The sequence below is a fragment of the Quercus suber genome, unplaced genomic scaffold (assembly GCF_002906115.3).
Source record: "Quercus suber isolate HL8 unplaced genomic scaffold, Cork oak 2.0 scaffold_84, whole genome shotgun sequence".
Classification (NCBI taxonomy): Eukaryota; Viridiplantae; Streptophyta; class Magnoliopsida; order Fagales; family Fagaceae; genus Quercus; species Quercus suber.
The window spans coordinates 1,405,298-1,430,239 of record NW_027069549.1 but is presented as its reverse complement, the minus strand read 5'-3'; the positions used below and the strand labels follow the sequence as shown (position 1 = coordinate 1,430,239).

The window sequence follows — 24,942 nt, the reverse complement described above, 5'->3', positions numbered from 1 at the left end:
GAAACTTACATGATTGCAAACTTTTGTTCTAGGAGATGTGGGAGTTATATGATGTAACTCTTTAGGTGATAGTCTCTTTTAAATTCTATGTGATGAATTTTGTAGACTTTGTGATTGATTGCTATTCACATATCACCTCACATGCATCTCAAGCTTTTGCTAGTTGCACACACTACACAAGTTACTCTTTGCTAAACTTGGTACATTATATTGTGTGTGATTTTGTTGTGGCCATCCAAGATTAAAAGTTCCTTGATTTTGATGCAAAATATGTTTCAAGTTTGAAAATTTTGAAAATATCTTGAAATTTGTGCAGAACATATTTGTTGCTTAAGAAAATTTCAATGGGAGAATGATTGAAATTTGTTTTGAGAAAATTGGGTTCAAAATTTTGGGTTTTTGAAAAAGCATTCCATCTCATACTCATGCATTTTTCTTTCTTTGGTTAATGCTTTGAGGAGTTGTTTTTCAAAATTAGGTTTGTGTCTTTCAAAACTGTGATCTTTCTCAAAATTTAGTGAGTCTCTGCCCAATTCGATCGATCCAGTGTGTTTTCGATCAATCGAAAAAGTGCTTTAATTTGTTTAAAAATGACTGTTTCATTCGATCGATCGAATGTATTTTTCGATCAATCGAAAGTCGCGAATCAGGTTTTTAAAAAGGGTTTGTTCTTGATCCGAATTGGGGCTTTTGTGAAATTGAGTTGAATTTGATGAAATTGGCTTGTTGTATTGATGAAATTAAGCATTATACTCTGTGAGTTGTGTTATGTGATGCTCAATTCATCAATTTGTTTAAAAATTCAACAGTGATTTTCAAATTTTTGGGTTTTTGTTAGAAACTCTATGCTCAAACCAATTTTGTCAATTTAATCTCAATTGAACTTAATCGCTCACTGCATTAGTACATGCATCATGGCATTGTAATTGTTTCATGCATCATATAGAATTTTATTCTATTGATTTTTGTGCTAACTTGCAGTCTACCCTTGGTTTGTGTTTAGGATTCACATGCATTCATTGATTTCTGTATCATTTTGCAGTTTTGCAGTCATATCTCTCATTGTTTTCATACATAGCATGCATACACTTTGCTAAATTGGGTACTCAACTTGATCTAAAAATTGATTGATTAATTTTTGACTTACGTACTTTCTAGTATATGCTATTTTTATGTATGAATTATAGAAAATATTTTTCTTAAGAGATATGATAGATAATCAATGTGCAAATATTTTCTCTACTCATGCAACTGTTTATGGGTCACATAGTGCCATGTTTGCATTCTATTGAAAGAGAGAATATTTTTCTTCATGTGTATCCTCACCTTAGTTTTTAACTATTGGTTTGTGAGTTTTTCACTTTGGTCCTGCTGGTGAGGATGTACCTGATCCTGTTGGTGATGCTGCTGCTGCTGCTGATTTCCCCCCCCCCTCTTTTATTTTTCCCCAAAACTGTTTTTCCCACAACTTGTTTTGTTTTTCCTATTTTTATAGGGGGAGAAAAGTTTTTTTTTTAACTGTGTTATTCATAGGGGGAGCTGTCTCTATTTTCATAGAGTTGAATTGTTTTGTGTTCCCTTGATTCTCTTTTTCTCTTATCCTTTATTGCGTATGTTGACTGTTTACTCTTTGTACGAGTTGTCTTTGTCAATACGTGACAAAAAGGGGAAGAAATTATTGATTTATGGGAATCATGTTTGTCCTGTTTAGGGGGAGTTGAAATTATTTTTAAAAGGGAAGAAAATAAAAACTTTTTGTTGTATCTAACTTAGGGGAGAGTTAGTTTACTTATGTTTTTATTTCTGTTTCTTGTTCACTGCTCATTGATTTATATTTATGAGTTCTTCATGATATATGTCTTTGTTTTGTGTTTTGTGAAGTCACGAATTTAATTTTGGTTTACTTGTATTTTTTCCACACATGCGTTTATGCATTTGTTGAGTGTTTCAGGAAATATACAGTTAATTCAATTGAGCTGCTGTCTACACTTGCAACTGATGGATAGTAGTTAAGATTGGATTTGTTGTTATGAGCATTATTTTTGTAATGGGCTTTTACTTTGTAAACTTTGAGCTTTTAGTTTGTGTTTTGTCACGGATTGCCAAAGGGGGAGATTGTTAGGTTCTAAAGATTTAGGAATTTATGTATTTAGAACTCTAATTTGTATTGTTGGCAAACCATGATCAAAACAGGTTGTTTAGTCTTGTTTAGGCTTGCTCAAAGTATGTTTATTTGTAAAACTGGAATCGAGTGAGTGCAGATTTATTGGACTAAATCTGTAAGGCTCGATCGATCGAAAATTAGACTCGATCGATCGAACCACGTACAGATTTATTTTTCTGCAGAGTTCCAGTTCAGCCCAAACTCTATTTAAACGTCTTGGGGTTCAAGTAAAACACTTCTATATATAAGGAAACCCTAGAACGTTTTTGGGACTTCTGAGAGAGAGATTAGAGTGCCTCTTGTGCCTCCTTTTATTTTTAGGGTTTTGTACCCAAACCTCTCTAAGTCTTTGTTGCTCATATTTGCGGTTTATGTGAATCTCTTGTGAGATCTTGAGGAGCTTTCCTTCACATAAACTTAGGGTTTTCAAGGTAGAGATATTTTCTACATCTTGATGATCAACAAGGTTGCTGCCATTGAAGATTAAAAGAAAAGCAAGCGGGGAGCTTGTAGCTGATTGAAGAATTCAAGAAAGAAGTAGTCCGTGGATTCGGAGCCTGCGCGTGGTCGTGTCAGGAAGTTCTACTGGTGGGTAGCATTAGGAAGTCGAGCGGGGAGCTTGTAGTCCTTTTGTACGAACTTCAATTCTTTCATAGTGAATTCAGGTTAGCCTTGAGGATCGGTGGGTCAAATCCTCCCCAGGTTTTACCGTGTGGTTTCCTGGGTGATCATATCTTGTGTTATTTATTTTCCGCTGCATTATTATTCTTGATATGATTGGATTGTTTTAACCTAGAATTGCTTAATTTGACTAAGTAACAACTTGGCTAATTAATCTAGGCTACGCAATCTGTGTGTTTAAGGGGTCTAAATTTCCAACAGATAACATCCAATCTTACTTTTGAGTTTTAAAAAAAAAAAAAAATTGTTGACTTGACCCATAACAATTATATATATAATCATTACAATTAAAATGTTTATTCATAGTAATGGACCAATAATCTGACTCTGTTTGACTGAACCCATGAGTTCCTAGCTTGAGACTTCCTTGTTGTCTCTAAAATTGGTCGGTTTGGTCTTCTTTTTTTTTTTTTTTTTTCATAAAAAAAGTATGTTTGTAGTTAGAGATAATGTCATCCATTCATGGTAAATCTCTAGTGACTATTATTACTTATTTGACCATTATAATGTAACAAACAACACAATGAAAATGAGTCCATACTTATTCTCCTCTTATACCAAATATTAAATTACAAACGTTTTAAAAAATCTGATTTTTTAAGGGAGCAACATTTAATGCTATATATTTTTTGTTTTTACAGAGAATAATGCATTGTCTTTAATTAAGGTAAAATAAAGGAAAAGTCAAGAAATTTATTTATTGACTTTAAATAGAGGACAACCCTATGGGACTACTAGAGGGCCAAGAATTTGGAAGAGATGAAGTATTCTTTTTGGTAAAACTAAAAGGATGCGTCATTTTAGCTGTAATTGGTCAATGGTGTAAGGATACAATGAGTGCATGCAGCATGCATTGACATGGGGAAGGGTTTATCCTATATATAAAGATCAAGAGGTTTGACACTTAGAAAAAATTTATTAAAAGGACAAAGTTTATTTTGTAGTGATAAATACAATTATATAATTTTAAGTTTGCAAGGTCGATTCTTGGATGTAAAGGGCACTTGCATGCCTACTTTGTTTAAAAAAGAAAAAAGAGTTGTTGACTTGACTGAAAACAGAGGATGTATTCCTCCACATCAAATCGCTCTCTTCTTCTCATTTTTTTTTTCCTTTTAATTTCTCTTTTAAACTTTATTGAATGTACTTTTTTCTTAATCTTTATTGTAGTTCAAGATTTGCCAATATATTTCTAATGGCTGCCATTAGCACTCAAACTACCTCATCTTCATCATTAGTTTCTTCTTCAACACCACAATGGAAATACGATGTTTTTCTTAGCTTTAGAGGTGAGGACACACGCAATAGATTTACTGACCATCTATATGTCGCCTTAAAACAAAAGGGCATTTTCACCTTCAGAGATGAGGAAAAACTTGAGATAGGAAAATCTATTTCATCAGAGCTTTTGAAAGCAATAGAAAAATCAAGGTTTGCAATTGTCATTCTTTCAAGAAACTATGCATCTTCTACATGGTGTTTGGATGAACTTGTAAAGATCATTGGGTGCATGAAAGAGATGAAAATGATGGTTCTACCAATTTTTTATGATGTGGATCCATCTACAATACGAAAACAAATGGGTTCTTTTGCCCAAGCCTTTGCTAAACATGAAGAACATTTCAAGGACTGCATAGAGAAGGTGCAAGCATGGAGAACTGCTTTGAGAGAAGTAGCCAATATCAAGGGATGGCATGTACAAGATAGGTAATCCAATTTGTCATTTCTTTCTTTCAAATATTCACATAACACCCACCTCCCATATAGCATTGTTTTGAACCTTACGTAGACCTAAATACATGTTTGTAGTTCTTTCAAGTTTTGTTTTGAGCTAATCAATTTTCAATAAGCATAATAAAAAATTAGATTTTCTACCTTTTATTAATGTATTTATTGTGGTTTATACTAACAACATATTTTTGTTTCTTCATTATAGGCCTGAGTCACAAATTATCCAGAACATTGTGGGAGAATTGTGGCATAAATTAAGTTATGCATTCTCAGAATATACCGAAAACCTAGTAGGAATAATTTCTCGAGCGGAGAAATTGGAGTCATGTTTGGATTTAGGGTCAAACAATGTTCGCATGGTAGGCATTTGGGGGATGGGAGGAATAGGTAAAACAACTCTTGCTAGAGTTGTGTTTCGTATGGTTTCAAATAAGTTTGAAGGTGGTTGTTTTCTTGCTAATGTTAGGGAAGTTTGTGAAAAAGATGGTTTAGTTCGATTACAACAACAACTCATTCTTCAAATTTTGAATGAAAATATGAGTGTGGAAGATGTTAATGAAGGAGTTTTTGTGATCAAGAATAGGTTACGTCATAAAAAAATTCTTCTTGTTCTTGATGATGTAGATCAATTACACCAACTAAACAAGTTAGTAGGGGATCATATTTGGTTTGGTTTAGGTAGTAGAGTTATCATAACAACAAGAGATAAGCATTTGCTACAGACCCTTGGAGTAGATGAAATATATGAGGCTAATGGATTGACTCATGGTGAATCTCTTCATCTTTTGAGTTTGAAAGCATTTAAAAAAGATCATCCACCTAAAGATTATCTAGAGTTGTCCAGAGATTTTGTATATTATGCTAATGACCTTCCTTTAGCTATTGAGATTTTGGGTTCTTTTTTATTTGGTAGAAGTATCCATCAATGGAAAAGTGCATTAAATAGGCTAAAACAGTTTCCTGAAAAAGATATTCTCCAAGTACTTAGAATAAGTTTTGAAGGACTACATGAAACAGAGAAGGAAATATTCCTAAATATTGCTTGTTTCTTTAATCATAAGGAGAAAAAAGATGTAGTAGAAATACTAAATTATCTTGACCTTTTTCCAAATGTTGGATTGGGGGTTCTATTTGATAAATCTCTTGTTAAATTCCGGGATCGTACCTTGTGGATGCATGATTTGCTTCAAGAAATGGGCAAGAACATAGTTTATGAAGAGTGTCCTAAAGAGCCGGGAAAACGTAGCAAATTGTGGTTGTTTAAGGACATTAACGATGTACTGACAGAAAATACGGTAAGCAGTTATTTAGAAAACTAGATCATGTATCCTATTATATTATTTGAGGTGAACACTTTGATACAATACTTTAGGTTCAATATATTAGTTTCCCAAATGAAATTCACTCGCTTGCTTGGATTGACCAATAAAATACAATGTTATCATTTTCAAGGATAATTAAATTAAATTCAATTATGAGTTTGAATTTTATTGGGAAACCTAATGAACTGCACCTATGGTATTGTATTTGTATTTAAGCTTTAAAAGAGTCAACTTAGAGTAGCTTTAGTAATCTTACATTTTGCACTTCACTAATTTGTTCTCTTCATGATTACTAGGGAACAAAAGCAATTCAAGGCATGGTCTTAAAGTTGCATAAACAAAAAGAGGCATTGCATAAACAAAAAGAGGCATATTGGAATCCTGAATCCTTTTCAAAGATTCATGATCTTAAATTGCCCGTAATTGATAATGTTCACCTTTTGTACGAGCCCAAATATCTTCCTTATGCCTTGAGATTTCTTGACTGGAGTGAATACCCTTCAAAATATTTTCCACCAAGTTTCCAACAAAAGGTAATTTAGGTAACTTATACAACTTTAATTTTAAGTTTTCATTAAACTGTATGATTTTGTTGAAGCTAATTTTTTTTTCCCCCTTTTTGGCTTTTTACAGTCTTTTGATAGTTTGAAGTTCATCAAATTGAAGAAATCACTAAAATTGATTGAAACTCTTGACTTCAACAAAATCCCAAATCTTGAGAAATTGGTTCTTAAGGGTTGTATAAATTTACGTTCCTTACACCCATCAATTGGAGTTCATCAAAAACTCGCTTTTCTTAACCTAAAAGGTTGCAAAAACCTCAGAAGTCTTCCAGGAAAGTTTGAAATTGAGTGTCTTGATATCCTTATTTTCTCTGGTTGCTCAAATTTAAAAAGAATTCCAGAGTTTGGAGAAAATATGAAAAGTGTATCAGAACTTTACTTGGATGGCACTGCTATTACAAAATTACCCACATCAATTGAGAATTTGATTGGCCTTGTTTCATTGAATGTAAAAGATTGCAACAATCTCATGTCTCTTCCTAGTACATTTTTTAATATGAAGTGGCTTAAAGATCTCAATCTTTCCGGATGCTCAAAACTACTGGAAAACTTGGTGACTGAGAAAAGTGTAGAGGAGGTTGGCGTGAGTGGAACTGCTACAGGACTTATGCCTTTTAATGCTCTTTTTCAAACTCTTAAAAGACTAGCTTTTGATGGATTTAATCAGAGAAGTCCCAATTGCATGGACCTATTATCGACTTCTTTATCGAGTTTGCGTTCTTTGACCTGTCTGAATCTAAGTTATTGCAATCTCAATGCAATCCCTAATGATATTTGTTGCTTATTCTCTTTAAAATATTTATCTCTAAGTGGAAATAATTTTAGTTGCCTTCCAGAAAACATCGCTCAACTATCTAGTCTGAAAAGCTTGGTGGTGGACAATTGCACGAGTCTTCGATCATGGCCAAAGCTTCCATTAAATATTGGATTAATTATGGCAGAGGATTGTACCTCACTGGAAACGCTACCAGATCTTTTACAACCAAATTCTTTATTTGGGTCATATCTCCACCTTACAAATTGCAGTAAACTAGCTGAGAATCAAGGCTTCATTGACGTGTTTTTTGCAATGATAATAAATTCCCGTCGGCTCCTTGACTCTCGTATGTTTCCTCTAGACCGCTATAGCATTGTTATTCCTGGAAGTGAAATACCGAAGTGGTTTAGGCATCAAAGTATTGGGGATGAGGTTAGTATACAAGAACCTTATTCTCTTTTGTGTAATGAGTGGATCGGGATTGCTGTTTGCATTGTATTTTGTTCTCATTCACATCACCGAATTAATTCAATGGAAACACAAATTAAGTCTTTCCTTTGCTGTTGGTTGAAAGTCAACGAAAAAGAAGTTAAATCAGCACCAGGCATCTTCATAGTTACTTTATCAGATCACATTTGGCTACTTTATGTGCCTCCTCAATTCTACGAGATGAAAGACACAAAATCATTGTGGGAATGCGATGCAAATGGATTCTGTCAAATTGGAATTAAAATCAAAACTGATTGTTGGGACTTGAAGACGAACAAAGTGCTCCCAAGCATGATAAAGGTAAAGAAGTGCGGGTTGCGAATGGTATACAAGAAAGACATTGAAGATCTTAACAGAACTATGGTTGAGAGAAACAATAATAGCATCACTCCTTACGAGGGCTTGGATGTTCCCCATCATAATTTCAACTATTCGATGGGGGCAGTAGTAGAAGGTTACAAAGCCAAGCAAACCCGTGATGACTGTGATGGGGCTGGAAGCTCTAATTATGAACCTCACCCAAAAAGGATTGAAAGGCTCACAGAATTTATGGCCCAAGGTAACTTTAACGTTAAGGAGTCAAGTGAGTACAAGGATTGTGCTGAAGAGCTAGGTGATTGGCAGGAATCTAGTGGAAGTAACCTTGAAGGTTAATCAACCTTTTTTCTTTGTAAGTCACTGTCTTTCTTCTTAATCCAAGTTTAGTTGGTTGCTGCATTATCTGTTTCTTGTGTACAAATATTAATGAACTGTCCATCATATGTTTGATTAGAGTTGTCAATAAGACTCCTAGCAATTTGACTTGGACGAACAAAGAATTGCAACAAAATGCTTCTTCTTGTAGTTTTGGAAGCAGAAGAAATCATATGCTTGAAAGCAAGTAAACATCAAAACTAGAAAGCTTTTTCTGCCAAACATATCGGTTTGTTGTTCCATCTCATCTTGTTTTCTTCCAATTAAAATTATACTTCTCACTCCCTCAAACAATCCGTGCTTATTTCACATGTTTGTCTTTCTAGTAATTAGACTCATGCAGGCAAACAACTGTGTAGACAAGGTTAAAATTGGAGAAGGTGATCTGCTTAGATTTGTAAACCCTGCTCTACTTGTTATGGTTGTTGATACATTATGTCGAGAATTTAAGTTTTGTCACATTTTCATTGTTATTTTGTAATTTTAGCTTAATGAAATACATTTCATAGTGAATTGATAATACACCTTTATAAACATCCAAGTATATATATAGGGTTCCTATTTTATTGGATGTCCCCAAAGACAAAGGGATTTCAAATGAAATTGCTTAGGTTCAGTGTAGTCAAAGGCATTTCAGGCGAGCGCTTAGGCGCTCAGGCGAGGCGAGGCGGCGTAAAAGCGCCTCAAGGTCACTGAGGCGAGGCGCCTTTAGTGAGGCTAGTCGCTCGCCTTGAACAGTTTTTCCAGGCATTAGGCGAGAGCCTCCGTCGCCTCTGTTTTTTTTTTTTTCCGTCGCTTTTGTTTTCTTTCTGGTGTAGAGGACTGGTTTCATTTTTTTGAGGACTTAGTTTTGTTGAAAAGATGACTGGCTTTTTTTTAATTTATAACTCAATTTTGTCTTTTAGTAACATTAGTGGGGTTTGAGTTGGCAACCACTGATGTTTCAAACTTTAGCCTTTTAGAACCACAAATAAATAATAAAATAATATATAAGTAATGGACTTTTCAGCCACTACAACAGTTGCCCAACAGTACCCTACCTCAACAGGTTTTATTTCTACTTTTAAATTTTATAACATTATTTTATTCCTACTTCTTACATGTAATTTTAATTTAAAAAGCTCTCTTTTTTACCATTACTTCTCATTCTCCGGACCTCTTTTCTCTCCTTTCTTTTTTGTTTTTGTCTTTCTTCTTTTTTTCTAATCCTTTCTTACTCAGAGCAGCTCTCTCTGTTCTTTTCTTTCCCTCATAGCTCCCCTCTGTCAGTTTTTCCCCCCTCTATTCTCTAATAGCAACTCTCCTCTTTTTATTTTTATTCCTATACTCTCTCTTCTTCTCTTTTTGGGCTCTATTGGATTCAACACAAAAACTGGTTTTTTAGACTAATTCCTATGCATTAGGAACAAAGTAAGAGAGGCTTGATTAAAATTTTCAGTACATTAATATATATGATTTAAGCTTTATATATGTAAAAAAAAAAAAAAAAAACTATATTTAATATTTAGCACCTTGCTTCACTAAAGGTAGCGCCTTTTTGGAGCCTCGTCGCCTTAGGCGATACAAGGCCTTAGTGCCTCAAGGTCGCCTAACGCCTTTGTCTACCTTGCTTAGGTTCTCTACATGTTGTTGCATATGTGCTAGTCAAAGATACTTTCAAGTGGAATTCTGAATTAGTTTGAAAACTCTTTAGCCAAAATAATTCTAAGAGAATTTTACAAATTCCTGTTTGTGTTAATGATAAGCTCATTAGGCATCATTCCAAATATAGGGCTTATATGGTTGAAAAAGGATAATGGGTTGTGACATGCTAGGAATTGTCAAAACTAAGCTAGCACAACCATAAGTGAAGACCTTGAGCTTTGGAACCAATTATGTAAGTTACAATTACCTTCTAAAATTCTTTTGAGGGCAGAATTGAGAAACATCTAAGTTCTTAGTCCTTTGAGTCAAAGATACTGAAAGATCATATATATATATATATATATTTTTTTTTTTTTTTCCTTTTCATCTAGAGAATTTTTTTTTTTTTTAACTTTTTGGATTTTTACAGTCTTTTGATAGTTTGAAGTTCATCAAATTGAAGAAATCACTAAAATTGATTGAAACTCCCGACCTCAACAAAATCCCAAATCTTGAGAAACTGGTTCTTAAGGGTTGTATAAATTTACGTTCCTTGCACCCATCTATTGGAGTTCATCAAAAACTCATTTTTCTTAACCTAAAAGGTTGCAAAAACCTCAGAAGTCTTCCAAGAAAGTTTGAAATGGAGTGTCTTGAGATCCTTATTTTTTCTGGTTGCTCAAATTTAAAAAGAATTTCAGAGTTTGGAGAAAATATGAAAAGTGTATTAGAGCTTTACTTGGATGGCACTGCAATTACAAAATTACCCACATCAATTGAGAATTTGACTAGCCTTGTTTCATTGAATGTAAAAGATTGCAAAAATCTCATGACTCTTCCTAGTACCTTTTTTAATATGAAGTGGCTTAAAGATCTCAATCTTTCCGGATGCTCAAAACTACTGGAAAACTTGGTGTCTGAGAAAAGTGTAGAGGAGGTTGGCATGAGTGGAACTGCTACAGGACTTATGCCTTTTAATGCTCTTTTTCAAACTCTTCAAAAACTTAGTTTGGGTGGATTTAAGCCAAGAAGTCCCAATCGCATGGGCTTGTTATCAACTTCTTTATCGGGTTTCTGTTCTTTGACCAATCTGGACCTAAGTTATTGCAATCTCAATGCAATCCCCAATGATATTTGTTGCTTATTCTCTTTAAAAGATTTATGTCTAAGTGGAAATAATTTTAGTTGCCTTCCGGAAAGCATTGCTCAACTATCTATTTTGGAAAGCTTGGAGGTGAGCAATTGCACGAGTCTTCGATCATGGCCAAAGCTTCCATTAAATATTGTGTATATTTCGGGATTTGGTTGTACCTCACTCGAAACACTACCAGATCTATTACAACCAAATTCTTTATTTGGGGAAGGCCTCTTACTTACAAATTGCAGTAAACTGGCTGAGAATCAGGGCTTTGTTGACATGTTTTTTGCAATGATAATAAACTCCCTTCGGCTCCCTCTCCCTCTCCCTCCTGACTACAGATATGGATATGACATTATTTTTCCTGGAAGTGAAATTCCAAAGTGGTTTAGGCATCAAAGTATTGGGGTTGAAATTAGTATACAAGAACCTTATTCTCTTTTGTGTAATGAGTGGATGGGGATTGCTGTTTGCGTTGTATTTTGTTGTCTTCCACATCACCAAATCCACGTAGACTGTTGTCATCTTTTTTGTCGGTTGACAATAAATGGAAAACAAATTAATTTATCACCAGGCATTATAGGAAATGATTATTTATCAGATCACATTTGGCTACTTTATTTGCTTCCTCAATACTACGAGAAGAAAGACAAAAACTCATTGTGCAAATGCGATGCAAATGGATTCAGTCAGATTGGAATTAAAATTGATGCATATTGTCGGGGCTTGAAGACGAGCAAAATATTCCCAGACAAGTTAAAGGTAAAGAAGTGTGGGTTGCAAATGGTATACAAGAAAGACATCGAAGATCTTAACAGAACTATGGCTGAGAGAAGCAATAACAGGATCACCCGTGATGATTGTGATGGGGCTGGAAGCTCTAATTACGAACCTCACCCAAAAAGGATTGAAAGGCTCACAGAATTTATGGTTGAAGAGTCAGGTGAGGAGTCAAGTGAGTGTGAGGAATGTGCTGAAGAGCTAGGTGGTTGAAGGTTAATACACTTTTTTCTCTGTAAGTCATTATCTTTCTTCTTAATTCAAGTTCTGTTGGTTGCCACAATATCTTTTTCATGCTTACAAATATCAATGGATTTCCCACCATATGTTTGATTAGAGTTGTCAATAAGGCTCCTTGGAACTTGACTAGGATGAACAAAGAATTGCAACAAAAAGCTTCTTGTTGTTGTTTTAGTAGCAGAAGAAATAATCTGCTTGAAAACTAGAAAGTTTTTGTTGCCAAACGTACTGGTTTTTTGTACTATTTCATTTTGTTTTCTTCCATTTCAAATTTTCATTAATCATAGAAACTCCACAAAATGAAATTCACACTAAATCAGGGCATGGAATTGGAAGCAAAATGTGTGGAGAAGAGAGAGAAGTAGAGAAATTTAAGAGTGAGGTCTTGTAGAGTTCCCTCTCCTTTGCTTGACAAAATGCCATCATGGGTTGACTTGGGCCCATACTTACACCACATCATCATAGTGATGCTTGTGCACAGGCATGGGTGAGACCTCAATAGTATTTGAAACTCATTTAAAAGTGACATATCTTTTAGTAAATTAGATTTTTTTTTTTTATTCTTTTCTTTATTTTGTTTCCCCCTGATTTCTTTTTTCCGACATTTAGGAATTTAATAAAATACATGTAATGTCAATTTTGAATGGAAAGGCTAGTATCAGCCTATCACTTGCATTGCCCAGTTGATTAGTAACATTTTTTTTTTATATATAAGATAAAAATTTTACTCTAGCCTAATCTAAGTGTATATATGTGTGAAGCTCCCTCCTAGATGCTTGAACCCTGGCCCTTGCCCCCAACACCCTACAAGCACTTATACTTGTAGAGTGACCATCGCACCAAAAGTGTGCGGTGGTAGTTGATTAGTAATATTAATAGTCTAAACTCCTTTCATACATAACACTGCTCATTAATTATGGAAATTTTTACCATATATGACTTTTATGCTTTGGGCTTTTGACATTCTTGAAATTTTCTAGACTTATTTCAAATCAAAACCAAGCCAAACCATCCATGCTCATTTCACATATTTGTCTTTTTAGTAATTAGACTCATGCAGGAAGACAAGTTTGAAAATTGGAGAAGGTAAACCCAGCTCTACTTGTTATCTTTGTTCATGCATTATGTCTAGAATATAAGTTGTCACATTTTCATTGTTGTTTTGTCATTTTAGCCTGATGATATACATTTCATAGTCAATTGATAATACACCATTACACCTACCTTTATAAACATCCAAGTATGTGTGTGTATATATATATATATATAGAGAGAGAGAGTTCCTAGTTTATTGGATGTCCCCAGCAAAGGGATGTCAAATGAAATTGCTTAGGTTCTCTACATGTTGTGGCATATGTGGTAGTCTTTTAGGTTGAATTCTGAATTATTTTGAAAGCTCTATAGCCAAAATGATTCTTAGAGAATTTTACAAAATCCTCTTTTTGTTAATGTCAAGCTCATTAGGCATCATTCCAAACTGGGGCTTATTTGGTTGAAAAAGGATAGTGGTTGTTGCATGTTAGGAATTATCAAAACCAAGCTGGCAGGTCAATTATTAATCTTACTGGCACAACCATAAGTGAAGACCCTGAACATGATTGTTAAAACTATAAGTTACAATTCCCTTCTAAAATGGTTGTCATTCTTTGGAGAATTTTATTGAATTTTCTTCTTGTGAGGGAAGAATTGAGAAAGCATCTGAGTACCTAGTCCTTTGAGTCAAAGATACTGAAAGACCATTTTTTTTTCCTTTTCATCTAGAGAAACCTGGTTTTGGGATTGAGTTTTGGGGATATTAAACTACTTCTTATTGTCTTTATTCTCCATCTTATGGTCTATTTGGACTTATAGGAACAAGAAAATTGTGAAGAAATAGCATTTCTCTGCCACTAATGTGGTCTTGTATTGAAAAGTTTGGTTTTAATGTGCAGGGTAACTAACAATTCAAAAATCAAAGAAAAACCTTGATAGCAGCAGTATAAGCAAGTGTAGAAAGAGAGTGTCCCAATCAGCAACCAATCCTTTTGGACTCGAGCTGCAAGTGTAGGAGAAATAAATACAGGGGATCCAAGCTTCTTTCGAAAAAATAGAGAAGGTGCATGTCCATGGCTGGTTGTTTTAGATGAGCTTTTTCTTCATTTTTAAATCTTTTTGTGGACATTCACAAAATAAACATGACACTGCCACAAATAGAAATAGCCACAAACTTTCAAGAATAATTTCCATTAATTGCATGTGCATACATTCAATTCAAATACACATTATACATGAGCAGAAGCTCTATGTAGATATTGCATTCCCCTTTAAACCTCCTCTAAGTCCTAACACCAAGCAAAATGACATTGTACCTTTTCACAGCTTGTAAAATGAATGCTATTCATATATAAATTAATAGACATCACACCAAGAAGTGATCCCATTGCTATCATATCAAAAGTGGATCATAAATAACATAAAAATAAATAAATAAATAAACACAAAAATTTTAAGAAAAAGAATCTATTAGAGTCTTGATCCCTAGCAACCCTTCCCCCAAGTTCTTTATGAACATTTGCTTGGATAATAGGCAGTGAACTTTGGATCTTATACTCTTTTCTTCTTGTGTTGTTTTGGTTCCTTCGTTTCAATGTTTGATAAAAGAATGGCAAGACAAAGCACTTCGTCATTGTTTTAAGAGCAAATCATGTGCTGGAAAGAATGTAAACATTGAAATTGGAAGCTTTTACTGCCAAAGGTATAGATTTATTGTTCTATCCTGTGTTCTTTTCTTACATTCTGAACTAGGCTTCTGGGTTGCCCTTATTTAGAAGTCCATAAGTACAAGCTCATTAATAAAGGCATGACACATTGATGGGTAGTTCAAAATGAATAAACTAGAATTCTAATTTTATATATTTCCTTCTTGTCCTTTCCATATAATATGGTTTGCTTTATGTTTAGGTAGTGCCAAAGGGTTTTATTTATCTGGAATTGTTAAAAGTTTTTTTTTTTTTTTGGTTTGATCTGTCCATTCGAGCTGATTTCATTCAGCTTACTCGATTCAGGCATGGATCAATAGCTGGCAGAAGGATATCAGGGGAAAATTAAAGAACTTAAAGTACTTCTAGGTGTCGTTTGTCTTTGTTTTGTGGTCTATTTGGACTCGTAGAAATAGGGCAAGGAAGATCCTTTCCCTGCTTCAAATGTGGTCATGCATAGTAAAAGTTTGATTTCTATGTGCAAGGTAGCTACAGTTAAGAACTAACGGAAAGCCTCAACAGTAGCAAAATAAGCAAAGTGCAGAGCTTTATAGAGTCTTCCAACTGGCAACCAATCTTGCTGGAGGAGAGCTGCAAGGGAAGAACAATGAAATGAAGGGGATTCATTCAATTTTGATTGTAAAAATAGAGATGGGTCCATTGCCTGGTTGTTTGAGCTAGACTATAGGGGCTGGAATAGAAGTGACAAAGAGGTGGCAGATAGAGCAGATGAAGGACATTCAGATGTTTAGGAATGAGGAACTAGTTGATGGATGTTTTGGGTTTGGAGAGGAGGGCAGATGTCTTTTGACAGAGCCTCAATCTCTAGCAACAATTGCACCTAACTGCTTTATGAACTTTACCTTTGATAGCACACAGTGGAATCCTAATCCTGTACATTTTTATTCTAGTGCTGTTTTTTTATTCCTTTGTATCGATGTATTGTGGCCCAAATCCATTACCAATGTCTGAAATATTATTTAAGGTTAAAATAGATTCCACAAAATTTTAAGATTACATTTTATGTTGTTGACAACACATCTATCTATATCTATATATTACTAAAAACTGAAGCATAACATTTAATATTGCTATGCTCACGTTGAGCCATGTCAGCAACTATGTCATTTTCACCACATTTTTTGTAATTGTTCAACAATTTAGAATTAGTTTTTTTCAATTTTAAAATACTAACAAATATAAAATAAATCTCATTCTTATCTCCACTATAAAGCCCACTTTTTATTAATTTAATTCTCACCACTATCTTCACCATAAATCTCACTTCTTATTAATTTAATTCCACCATCTATATATATATATATATAAGCTGAAGCAATCACATGTTATATATTTTCCTCTCTTTCTTTTCTTTATATTTTCTCTCTTTTTCAAAATATAATTAAATATTGATAAATTGGACAAAATCGTTGATGCACTTGGTAATATTCATTTCTGCCTCAACCATTCAGTTGGCTGGCCCCTTGTTCCACATCAGACTACCATCTCTCCCTCTCTCTTTTTCAGCATAAGCGTTCCGTTTCCCACCTTGCCGTTTGTTGTGAAATTTTAAAGTACTCGCAAGTGTACGAACCGTACCGAAGTATAGTTTGACAAGAACGAGGTCGAACCCACAGGGACTTGAATGAACGTAGGAAAATTAATTAAATCTTAACCAAATTAATCCTAATCTAGTTTAATAAAAATTGGTTGTTTTGAAATTAAATAAACTAAGAAAATAATAAAATTAAGCAAATAGTTAAATTAAGCAAGAGATATAAAACAATAAAAAGATGTAAACAATCAAGGGAAAGGAATTAAGGTTTTGGAATCCGCCTTGCAAGTCATATCAGCATATATTTATGATCATTAATTTTTCCCACCTCACTACATGATAATCTAGAAATCAATCTTGCTATCATGGAAAATATTCTCGTTAAAATCCTTATTTTAAAAATCAAAGGCATGTTCTTCTTCGCTTCTTAAGTATAAAACCAAATCATCAATTGTATCCGTAGCCAAACAAATCACAAGATATATCCAATTCTAAAAATCAAATCATAACTTGTATCCATTGACAGACAAATCACAAACGATATCCAATTTTATAATCAAGAATTAATAAACCAAGCATTCAATTAATTAAGACAAATCCTAAATCATGAGAAAAACATGATTGAACTCATATCTAGAATCCCATCTTAGTCAATTGATATGAAGCAAGAACAATTTAAATCATTAAAGAACAACTATTGTGGGAAAAATCAAATCACATAAATATTACTAGTAATCCTTAACAAGGTTTCATCCTCAACCCTAATTATAAATTTAGCTACTCATGGTAATTGAAATAAACAAAAGAATAAAATACTAAACATTAAACTAGACAAATAAAATAGAGAAAGAAATAGTCACAATGCTATCATGGAGAAAGCTACAGAGAAGCCACATGCGGCACTGCCTCTTGCTCCAATTTTCTGTTTTGCATCTCAACCCTAGCACTAGCCTCAGTCCCCCCTGAATTTTGCCCTAAAAAGCCTTTAAATAGGTCAATGAATCCTATTACAAGTTGAATTCCCGTTTGGAGAAAATCCCAGACTTTTAGGCTTTACTTAACCGACTATTTAGGCCCACTTAACGTCAGAATTAGGGCTTCTGGTAAACTACAAAGTTGTAGCCCTTTAAGTTAACTTTCCAGCCCAACTTGAATCATCTCAATTGGACATCTGAGCCGAAAGTTATACTGAAAATACTAACTGATGTGCAGGCTGGAATCCTAATCCGAATTGGACTTGGATTTGGTGCAAATTTCCTTTGATTCCTTACTCCAATTGGACTTAAATTTAATATTCATGCCTGGCTGGATGTAAATTGGCTTGATTCAATTGGCCTAGCCCCACTTTGCATGTAAAGCCCTTGTTATCTGCAACACAAAGATATTATATAATCAATCACAAAATAACATAAAAGTAAAACTAAATATGTAGATATGTGAGTAATTTATCATATATATTTCATGCACATCACCGTTATAAGTTACAACACAGATAGTGAACCGGTGTAACGTTTGTTTCTAGGATGTATATAGCTCCCCATTACCTTCATTCCACCATCAATGGCAATCTGCTCCACGCAACCGGGCTTCACTACTTCCTACCTTCCCAAAGCTCAAGGTATCTGTTATTTTCTTCTCTACTTCTTATTCATTAATTTCTTTTCCTTTCTCTCCTGCCCTTGAGTCCTTTTCTAGAAAACTACCTACTTCTCTCTCTTTACATCTTCCTCTATCTTTTAAATTTTGCTCTTGTTAGATGCATGCCAATTGTTTGATAAAATAGCTGAATGAGTATATATTTAAAACTCAACAGATTTAGTTTGATTATATGCTGCAGTTTTATTTTAAGATGGGTTGGTAGATTTTTTTCCTAATCCTTAAGCATCTTGCCAAAGTATATATTCCCTGCTGTCCCACCACCCAAATTGGATTATGCAACTAGACTTATCAATTTAATCTTCGTTGATATTTCAAAACCAATGGTAGACTGGATATTTAGATGAACCCCATGAGGTGGCTTGGTGACAAATGGGCGTAGGTACAACTGACAATACAATACAGTTTGATGAACAAGTAATTCACCATTACTAGATGCAAAACAAATTAGGAGTTTGAATCAATTGTAGAATTTGAAATTTCTTTGTTGGGATTGTATGACTCTGGGTGTTGGGTTTTTTTTTTTTTTTTTTTTCACCATGTTGTAGTACCATTGGACTGATATTTAGATTTTGAGATAACATTGTGGTTCACAGTCCACTCGTCCTTCATTGGACGAGTGTGTAGAAGAAGAAGAATGATGGTAAAGGAGGGACGAATGTACTAACCACTCGCTCTCAGTTCTGAACATTGCTATGGACGACCATATGGACGAGTGATTGACTTGGTGTTTTTCTTGCACCATCAATTTTATATAAATGTATTTCATAAAATTAACAAAATTTATCATAAAACCCTTCATTGTATTTCTTAAAATCACTACATAAAAATGAAAGAAGTTTTTTTTTTTCCCCTAAAACAATGTTCTCCGGTCATAATATTTACCAAAAAAGATCATACCAATAAAAATTGTGTAACGCATGGGCCAATAACTAGTCTATATATATATATATATACACATATATAATTAAAGCCAAAACTAAGAGAAAATCCAATTAGATTTTAAATTAGATTCCAATTATTGTTTAATTTTGTGCTACATGTCCAATTTAAGTTTTTTATTTATTTATTTATTTATTTATTTTTAACATTGATTCCAAATACCAATGTACTCACCATTCCAAATACATTGCAATATACTAACCTTTTTTTTTTTTTTGATGAGATAGTGGCTCCTAAAAAATGGCCATATATGGGATTGTGATTTCATGAATAACATGTAATCAATCAATCTATATATTACTAAAAGTTGAAGCATAGCATTTAATGTTGCTACGCTCACATTGAGCCACGTCAGCAGCCATATCATTATCACCATATTTTTTGTAATTGTTCAACAATTTAAAATTAGTTTTTTTTTTTCAATTTTAAAACTCTAACAAATATAAAATAAATCTCATCCTTATCTCCACCATAAAGCCTACTTCTTATTAATTTAATTCCCACCACTCTCTCCACCATAAATCCCACTTCTTATTAATTTAATTCCACCATCTATATATATATATATATATAAAAGCTGAAGCAATCACATGTTATATATTTTCCTCTCTATCTTTTCTTTATATTTTCTCTCTTTTTCAAAATATAATTAAATATTGATAAATTGGACAAAACCGTTGATGCACTTGGTAATATTCATTTGTGCCTCAACCATTCAGTTGGCTGGCCTCTTGTGCCACATCAGACTACCATCTCTCCCCTCTCTTTTTCAGCCTAAGCATTCCGTTTCCCACCTTGCCGTTATAAGTTACAACACAGATAGTGAACCGGTGTAACGTTTGTTTCTAGGATGTCTATAGCTCCCCATTGCCTTCATTCCACCATCATTGGCCATCTGCTCCACGCAACCGGGCTTCACTACTTCCTACCTTCCTAAAGCTTAAGGTATCTTTTATTTTCTTCTCTACTTCTTATTCATTAATTTCTTTTCTTTTCTCTCCTGCCCTTGAGTCCTTTTCTAGAAAACTACCTACTTCTCTCTCTTTACATCTTCCTCTATCTTTTAAATTTTAGATGCATGCCAATTGTTTGATAAAATAGCTGAATGAATATATATTTAAAACTCAATAGATTTAGTTTGATTATATGTTGTAGTTTTATTTTAAGATGGGTTGGTAGATTTTTTCCTAATTCTTAAGCATCTTGCCGAATTCCCTGCTGTCCCACCACCCAAATTAGATTATGCAACTAGACTTATCAATTTAATTTTCATTGATATTTCAAAACCAATGGTAGACTGGATATTTAGATGAACCCCATGAGGTGGCTTGGTGACAAATGGGCTTAGGTACAACTGACAATACAATACAGTTTGATGAACAAGTAATTCACCATTACTAGATGCAAAACAAATTAGGAGTTTGAATCAACTGTAGAATTTGAAATTTCTTTGTTGGGACTGTATGACTCTGGGTGTTGTTTTTTTTTTTCACCATGTTGCAGTACCATTGGATTGATATTTAGATTTTGAGATAACGTTAGATAAGATTGTAATATGTTCAGAAATTAGATATTTTCTATTGAAAAACATGACTGGTGCATAATATCACATAATTTTTATCTATGTTTTGTGGCCGCAATGCTTAATAAAAGGTATTTTGATTTTCATTGAATTATATCGAGCAGTTTTATGCTCCAATGCAAAAAATAAATTGTAAATTCAACGTGGGGTTTACCTCATTAAATTTTAAAAATGATTTTGTATTTTCTTGAAAGGTATTTCCAATTCTTAAAAATGATTTTGTATTTTCTTTGAAAATGAATTTGGATGAGATCCAAATTCATGGTTTCTGAGATTTCTTGAAAGGTATTTCAAATCTAGGTTTAGGACCATGAATGATGAGAATATATGGTGTTGGGAGGGAAAACAACACAATGCACATTTGAAAGTTTGCCTTTTTTAATCCCTTTCAAAATTGAACTACTAACTTCATATGCATTTTTTATTCAAAGCAAGCTTGCATCATTGTAGTTTCCTCTCTTGGTGTATTAGACCCCAATGAGGCCTGAGGCTCCCAAAATGATTTGGCAGGTGAAGAAATGATGATTAACTAGATTCAAAAAATTCCCAAATGATTGATATTCTAAATTTTCAATAATGATTCTCTTTGTCTTATATGTGATTTATTTGAGTTTGGTCTTCTTCATTCTATGCCAACATGCATATTTTAAGGACAACACAAATTCTAGAAAGTGTCTTTTGCATTGAGGTATCAATCTACTGTATATTTTGAAATTACCTTTTCAATTCCCTAATCAACCCCACCTAGAGAAGTTCCAATCTTCAAAGAAATGTGTCACATTGGGTTGGTATATCTTTTGTCATCTTTGATACTTTTTTTTTTTCTTTTTCTTTTAGATTTATGTTTCCAATTCTTAGTACATTTTGCATCTCATCCTCATGAAAAATAAGTTTGTCTTAAATTTATTTATGTTTAGCACTTGCCTTTGGTGTTTGGATGGTATTGCTATCTTTGTGGCTTGGAGTACTCTGTTACTTTTGAGTAAACAAGTAATTTTTTGGGGATTATTCTTTCTTCCCAAGTCAATTATATTACATATAAGATCCTTTATAAAAGTTCAAGTTCACCTGTTAAGTTTGCTACCTTGATTTAATGTATCATACATCAAACAAAGCTAGGAAATGTTTAGTTTATAGGTTTTCTTCTTTTCCTAATACTAACCAATCATATTGACAGTTTATGCTTGATACGTTAGTGTACAATATTGTTGATTAAAATCATAATCGTTGTTGGGGTTGTACTACTCTTTGTATTTCTATGATTGGTAACGTAGAGGTAACAATCATATAGTTTATATCTATTATATACAATCCATTCTACCCAAAAAAAAAAAAGGTTATAATTTAAGTTGGATTTCTTTGTTGCAGGGATTGTGCTAAGCTATTGATTTGCTTCCACTGCCCCACTACAAAAACCAAATTGAAGGTGAGACATCGGAAATCCCACACCCTTAATGTGATGGTGTTGTCTTTTCATCCTAGACTGATCATGGAGACATTATCCAAATCATAATTATTTTTAGCCTAACCATATAATGGAGGTGTGGTTAAGTACTTTTGGGTTGTAAGCTATTAGAATCTTCTGATTAGTAGATATTATTGAATGTACCTAGAAAAGCATTGTATTATAAACAAATGATAAGCTCACATTCTTTTTACATACTTCAAAGGGATAGAACTATAATTATTAGATGACAATGTTAGAAGTAAATGTCTAAAATAGCTTTCAAATTCAAAACAAGAACCAAAACATGTAACTGACTAGACAAGAGATGGCAATTAGTAAGATACTAAGATTGTTTCTATTGGAGTGATCATTTCAAAAGTTGAAGTGAATATTAAAATAGAGGGCAGAAAATTGAAGATATTAAATTTCTTTTCTCTTTACAAAAACAAGTTTTTTTTTTTAGTTAAAAGTAAAACATGATTTTCTGGTAATGAATGTCAGCCTTTGAATTTGCCATAATATTGTGTAGTCTGATTATTTACCTGTCCAAAATTTTTGTGCTCATAATAAACTAAATGCTATTGTTATTTGAGAGAGGTAGAGTGTCTAATATATGCTTATTGTGAAAGATTTTCTTTGTAACTATTAGTTGGGAATGAACAGTTTTTAGCTTTATCATTTGAGTTCTTAAAAGAGAAATAGTATTTTTTGCTATAGTAAATAATTTTTTTTCCCGCGCATTGCGCGGGTCTGCGTCTAGTATATATATAAAAGCAGAGACCTCATGCGAGAGTGCATGAGATCCTGCCGTATGGCACTCTAATATTGCATTTATCCATAATATCGTGTAGTCTGATTAGTTACCTGTCCAAAATTTTTGTGCTCTTATAATAAACTAAATGCTATTGTTATTTGAGAGAGGTAGAGTGTCTAATGTATGCTTATTGTGAAAGATTTTCTTTGTAACTATTAGTTAGGAATGAATAGTTTTTAACTTTATTATTTGAGTTCTTAAAAGAGAAACAGTAATTTTTACTATAGTAAATAATTTTTTTTCCCTGCGCATTGCGTGGGTCTGTGTCTAGTTTGATTAATTGTAATGCTCATGTCAACTTTAGTAGTATAATATATTGGGGTTTCTCATGAAGTATCAAATTGCAACTTATATTCAGAGTATGACCAAAACTGTAACTTTTCTTTCTGTTACTAGCAACAACAACACTGCTAATTGCTTCTGTTACGAATTCTAGGCGATTGGTAAGATTTTGATTCCACTGTGATGAGTATTTGATTGATAACTTTGGTGGCCTTTCTATAAAGGTACTTGAAAATTTTCTCTTAATTACATGTTTGAATTTGCTCCAATACTCATGATATGAATTATGGAGGTAGCTTTCTACTTAAAATGGAATTTGGTGACTTTTTTCATCCACTCTTTTCAAGGCTAAATATATCATAATTAGCAGAGATACACGTGCTTTAACTACGTATGAAGTGATATCCACTTTTTTAATAACTTCATGGGCAGTGAAGAGTATCAAGATGGAGAAAGCAAGGTAGTTATTTGAGGCCAAAGAAGAATACTTCATCTGCAATTGAGAAATGTTACTAGAAAAGCAAACCACCTGCAACCAAGGTAAAGATATAGAGCCAATCAAGATTTTCTCTGCCAAGGACTTCCAACAGGCTACTAATAATTACGATCTTAATCTAATCTCAGCTTCGCAATTGCAATAGTCTACAATGTAACACTAGATGAACAAGAAGTAACTATTGAAGTTAAAGGCCCTCCAACGCATTGGCCCTTTGAGATGATGGTAGATTTCTTCTTAAACCAAGTCACAATTAAACAACTGATCAGCCACAAGAACGTTATGAGACTCTATGGTTGCTGCCTTGAAACTGAAATTCCCATGTTGGTTTTTGAACTCATCTCCAATGGCACCCTCTTTAATCATCTTCATGGTCAATGCAATGAGATTCCTTGCCGGATCTCATGGCTTGACTGTGTAAGAATAGCCACTAAGACATCCTATGCTCTTTATTACATGCACCATGGTAGGCCAAGGCTAATATTCCATTTGAATGTCAAGTCATCAAATATATTTTTGGATGAGTCCTGGACTGCCAAATTATCAAATTTATGTTTTTCAATTTCAATTGCATCAGGAGAAGACTTTTTCCAAGGTAATTCAACCTAGAATATCTAGAGACACTACGTGTCACAGAAAAATGTGATGTTTATAGCTTTGGGGTTGTGTTGGTGGAAGTCTTAACAGGTCATCATCCCACAGAAATGTTCCTAGGGCATATCAATTTGGTAGATTGCTTTGTTTTGTCAATGGAAGAGAATTGCATATTGCAAATTGTTGATGATAAGGTGCTAAGCCAAGGAAGCAATGAAGATATTCATGCATTCTCTGAGCTTGCATTGAGATGCATCAAGAAGAATGGAGATGAGAGGCCAGCCATGAGAGAAGTAATGCTAGAGCTTAGGCGGATACAACTTCTCATAAGGTCAAAACAAAATAATGAAATTGGTTCAACTCAAACACCCTTAAGGTCATGTAACTGAATTGTCATTGTTGGCATTAGAAGCCCAACATGTATGCGATTTCCAAGTCTTTTTACTGTCCAGTAAGCTTGAAAAGTAAACTTTATCATATTATTAGATATTTAGGTAGGGGTTGGTTTCATTGGAATAGAAGCAACCAATGGCTGATCAAATTACAGAATATGATACTTGAGGAAAATTTGCTTGGCATGTTGCTGTGTAATTTGTTTCCTACTCTTGACACATTTAAAATTCATTGCAGAGTATTGTTTGCCTAATGCATTGTT

General features: G+C 33.6%; 2 protein-coding genes across 17 annotated transcripts; both read left to right on the top strand.

Moving 5' to 3' along the window:
• Positions 1-3,346: 3,346 nt before the first annotated feature.
• Positions 3,347-24,933, top strand: LOC111987842 (TMV resistance protein N). 16 transcript variants are annotated; one of them, XR_010629155.1, is made up of 10 exons: positions 3,474-4,552; positions 4,782-5,871; positions 6,195-6,431; positions 10,454-12,176; positions 14,113-14,276; positions 14,822-14,915; positions 17,997-18,092; positions 22,023-22,080; positions 23,630-23,737; positions 23,822-24,933. XR_010629155.1 is itself a non-coding variant. In XM_024019587.2 (5 exons), exons 1-4 carry the CDS (start codon positions 3,987-3,989, stop codon positions 8,359-8,361), a joined length of 3,723 nt encoding a protein of 1,240 aa, XP_023875355.2. In that variant the 5' UTR covers positions 3,347-3,986; the 3' UTR covers positions 8,362-8,377; positions 8,480-10,353. The 16 variants fall into 16 exon arrangements, 2 of the variants coding, with proteins under 2 accessions (XP_023875355.2, XP_065630058.1); XR_010629158.1 differs by having other exon boundaries at positions 14,113-14,915; positions 23,822-24,159; positions 24,271-24,933; XR_010629163.1 differs by lacking the exons at positions 14,822-14,915; positions 17,997-18,092 and adding an exon at positions 23,352-23,421.
• On the top strand, positions 23,976-24,676 carry LOC136067758 (putative wall-associated receptor kinase-like 16). The gene is made up of 2 exons (XM_065774007.1): positions 23,976-24,288; positions 24,381-24,676. Exons 1-2 carry the CDS (start codon positions 23,976-23,978, stop codon positions 24,674-24,676), a joined length of 609 nt encoding a protein of 202 aa, XP_065630079.1.
• Positions 24,934-24,942: the final 9 nt, after the last annotated feature.

What these genes read in the sequence shown, in the direction of transcription:
- LOC111987842 (XM_024019587.2), top strand. Translation starts at nt 3,987, where the DNA reads ATGTACTTTTTTCTTAATCTTTATTGTAGTTCAAGATTTGCCAATATA. An exon ending in ATGTACTGACAGAAAATACG is followed by an intron (nt 5,872 to 6,194) that starts GTAAGCAGTTAT and finishes CATGATTACTAG; the next exon opens with GGAACAAAAGCAATTCAAGG. An exon ending in CACCAAGTTTCCAACAAAAG is followed by an intron (nt 6,432 to 6,531) that starts GTAATTTAGGTA and finishes GGCTTTTTACAG; the next exon opens with TCTTTTGATAGTTTGAAGTT.
- LOC136067758 (XM_065774007.1), top strand. Translation starts at nt 23,976, where the DNA reads ATGAGACTCTATGGTTGCTGCCTTGAAACTGAAATTCCCATGTTGGTT. An exon ending in AGGAGAAGACTTTTTCCAAG is followed by an intron (nt 24,289 to 24,380) that starts GTAATTCAACCT and finishes AAGTCTTAACAG; the next exon opens with GTCATCATCCCACAGAAATG.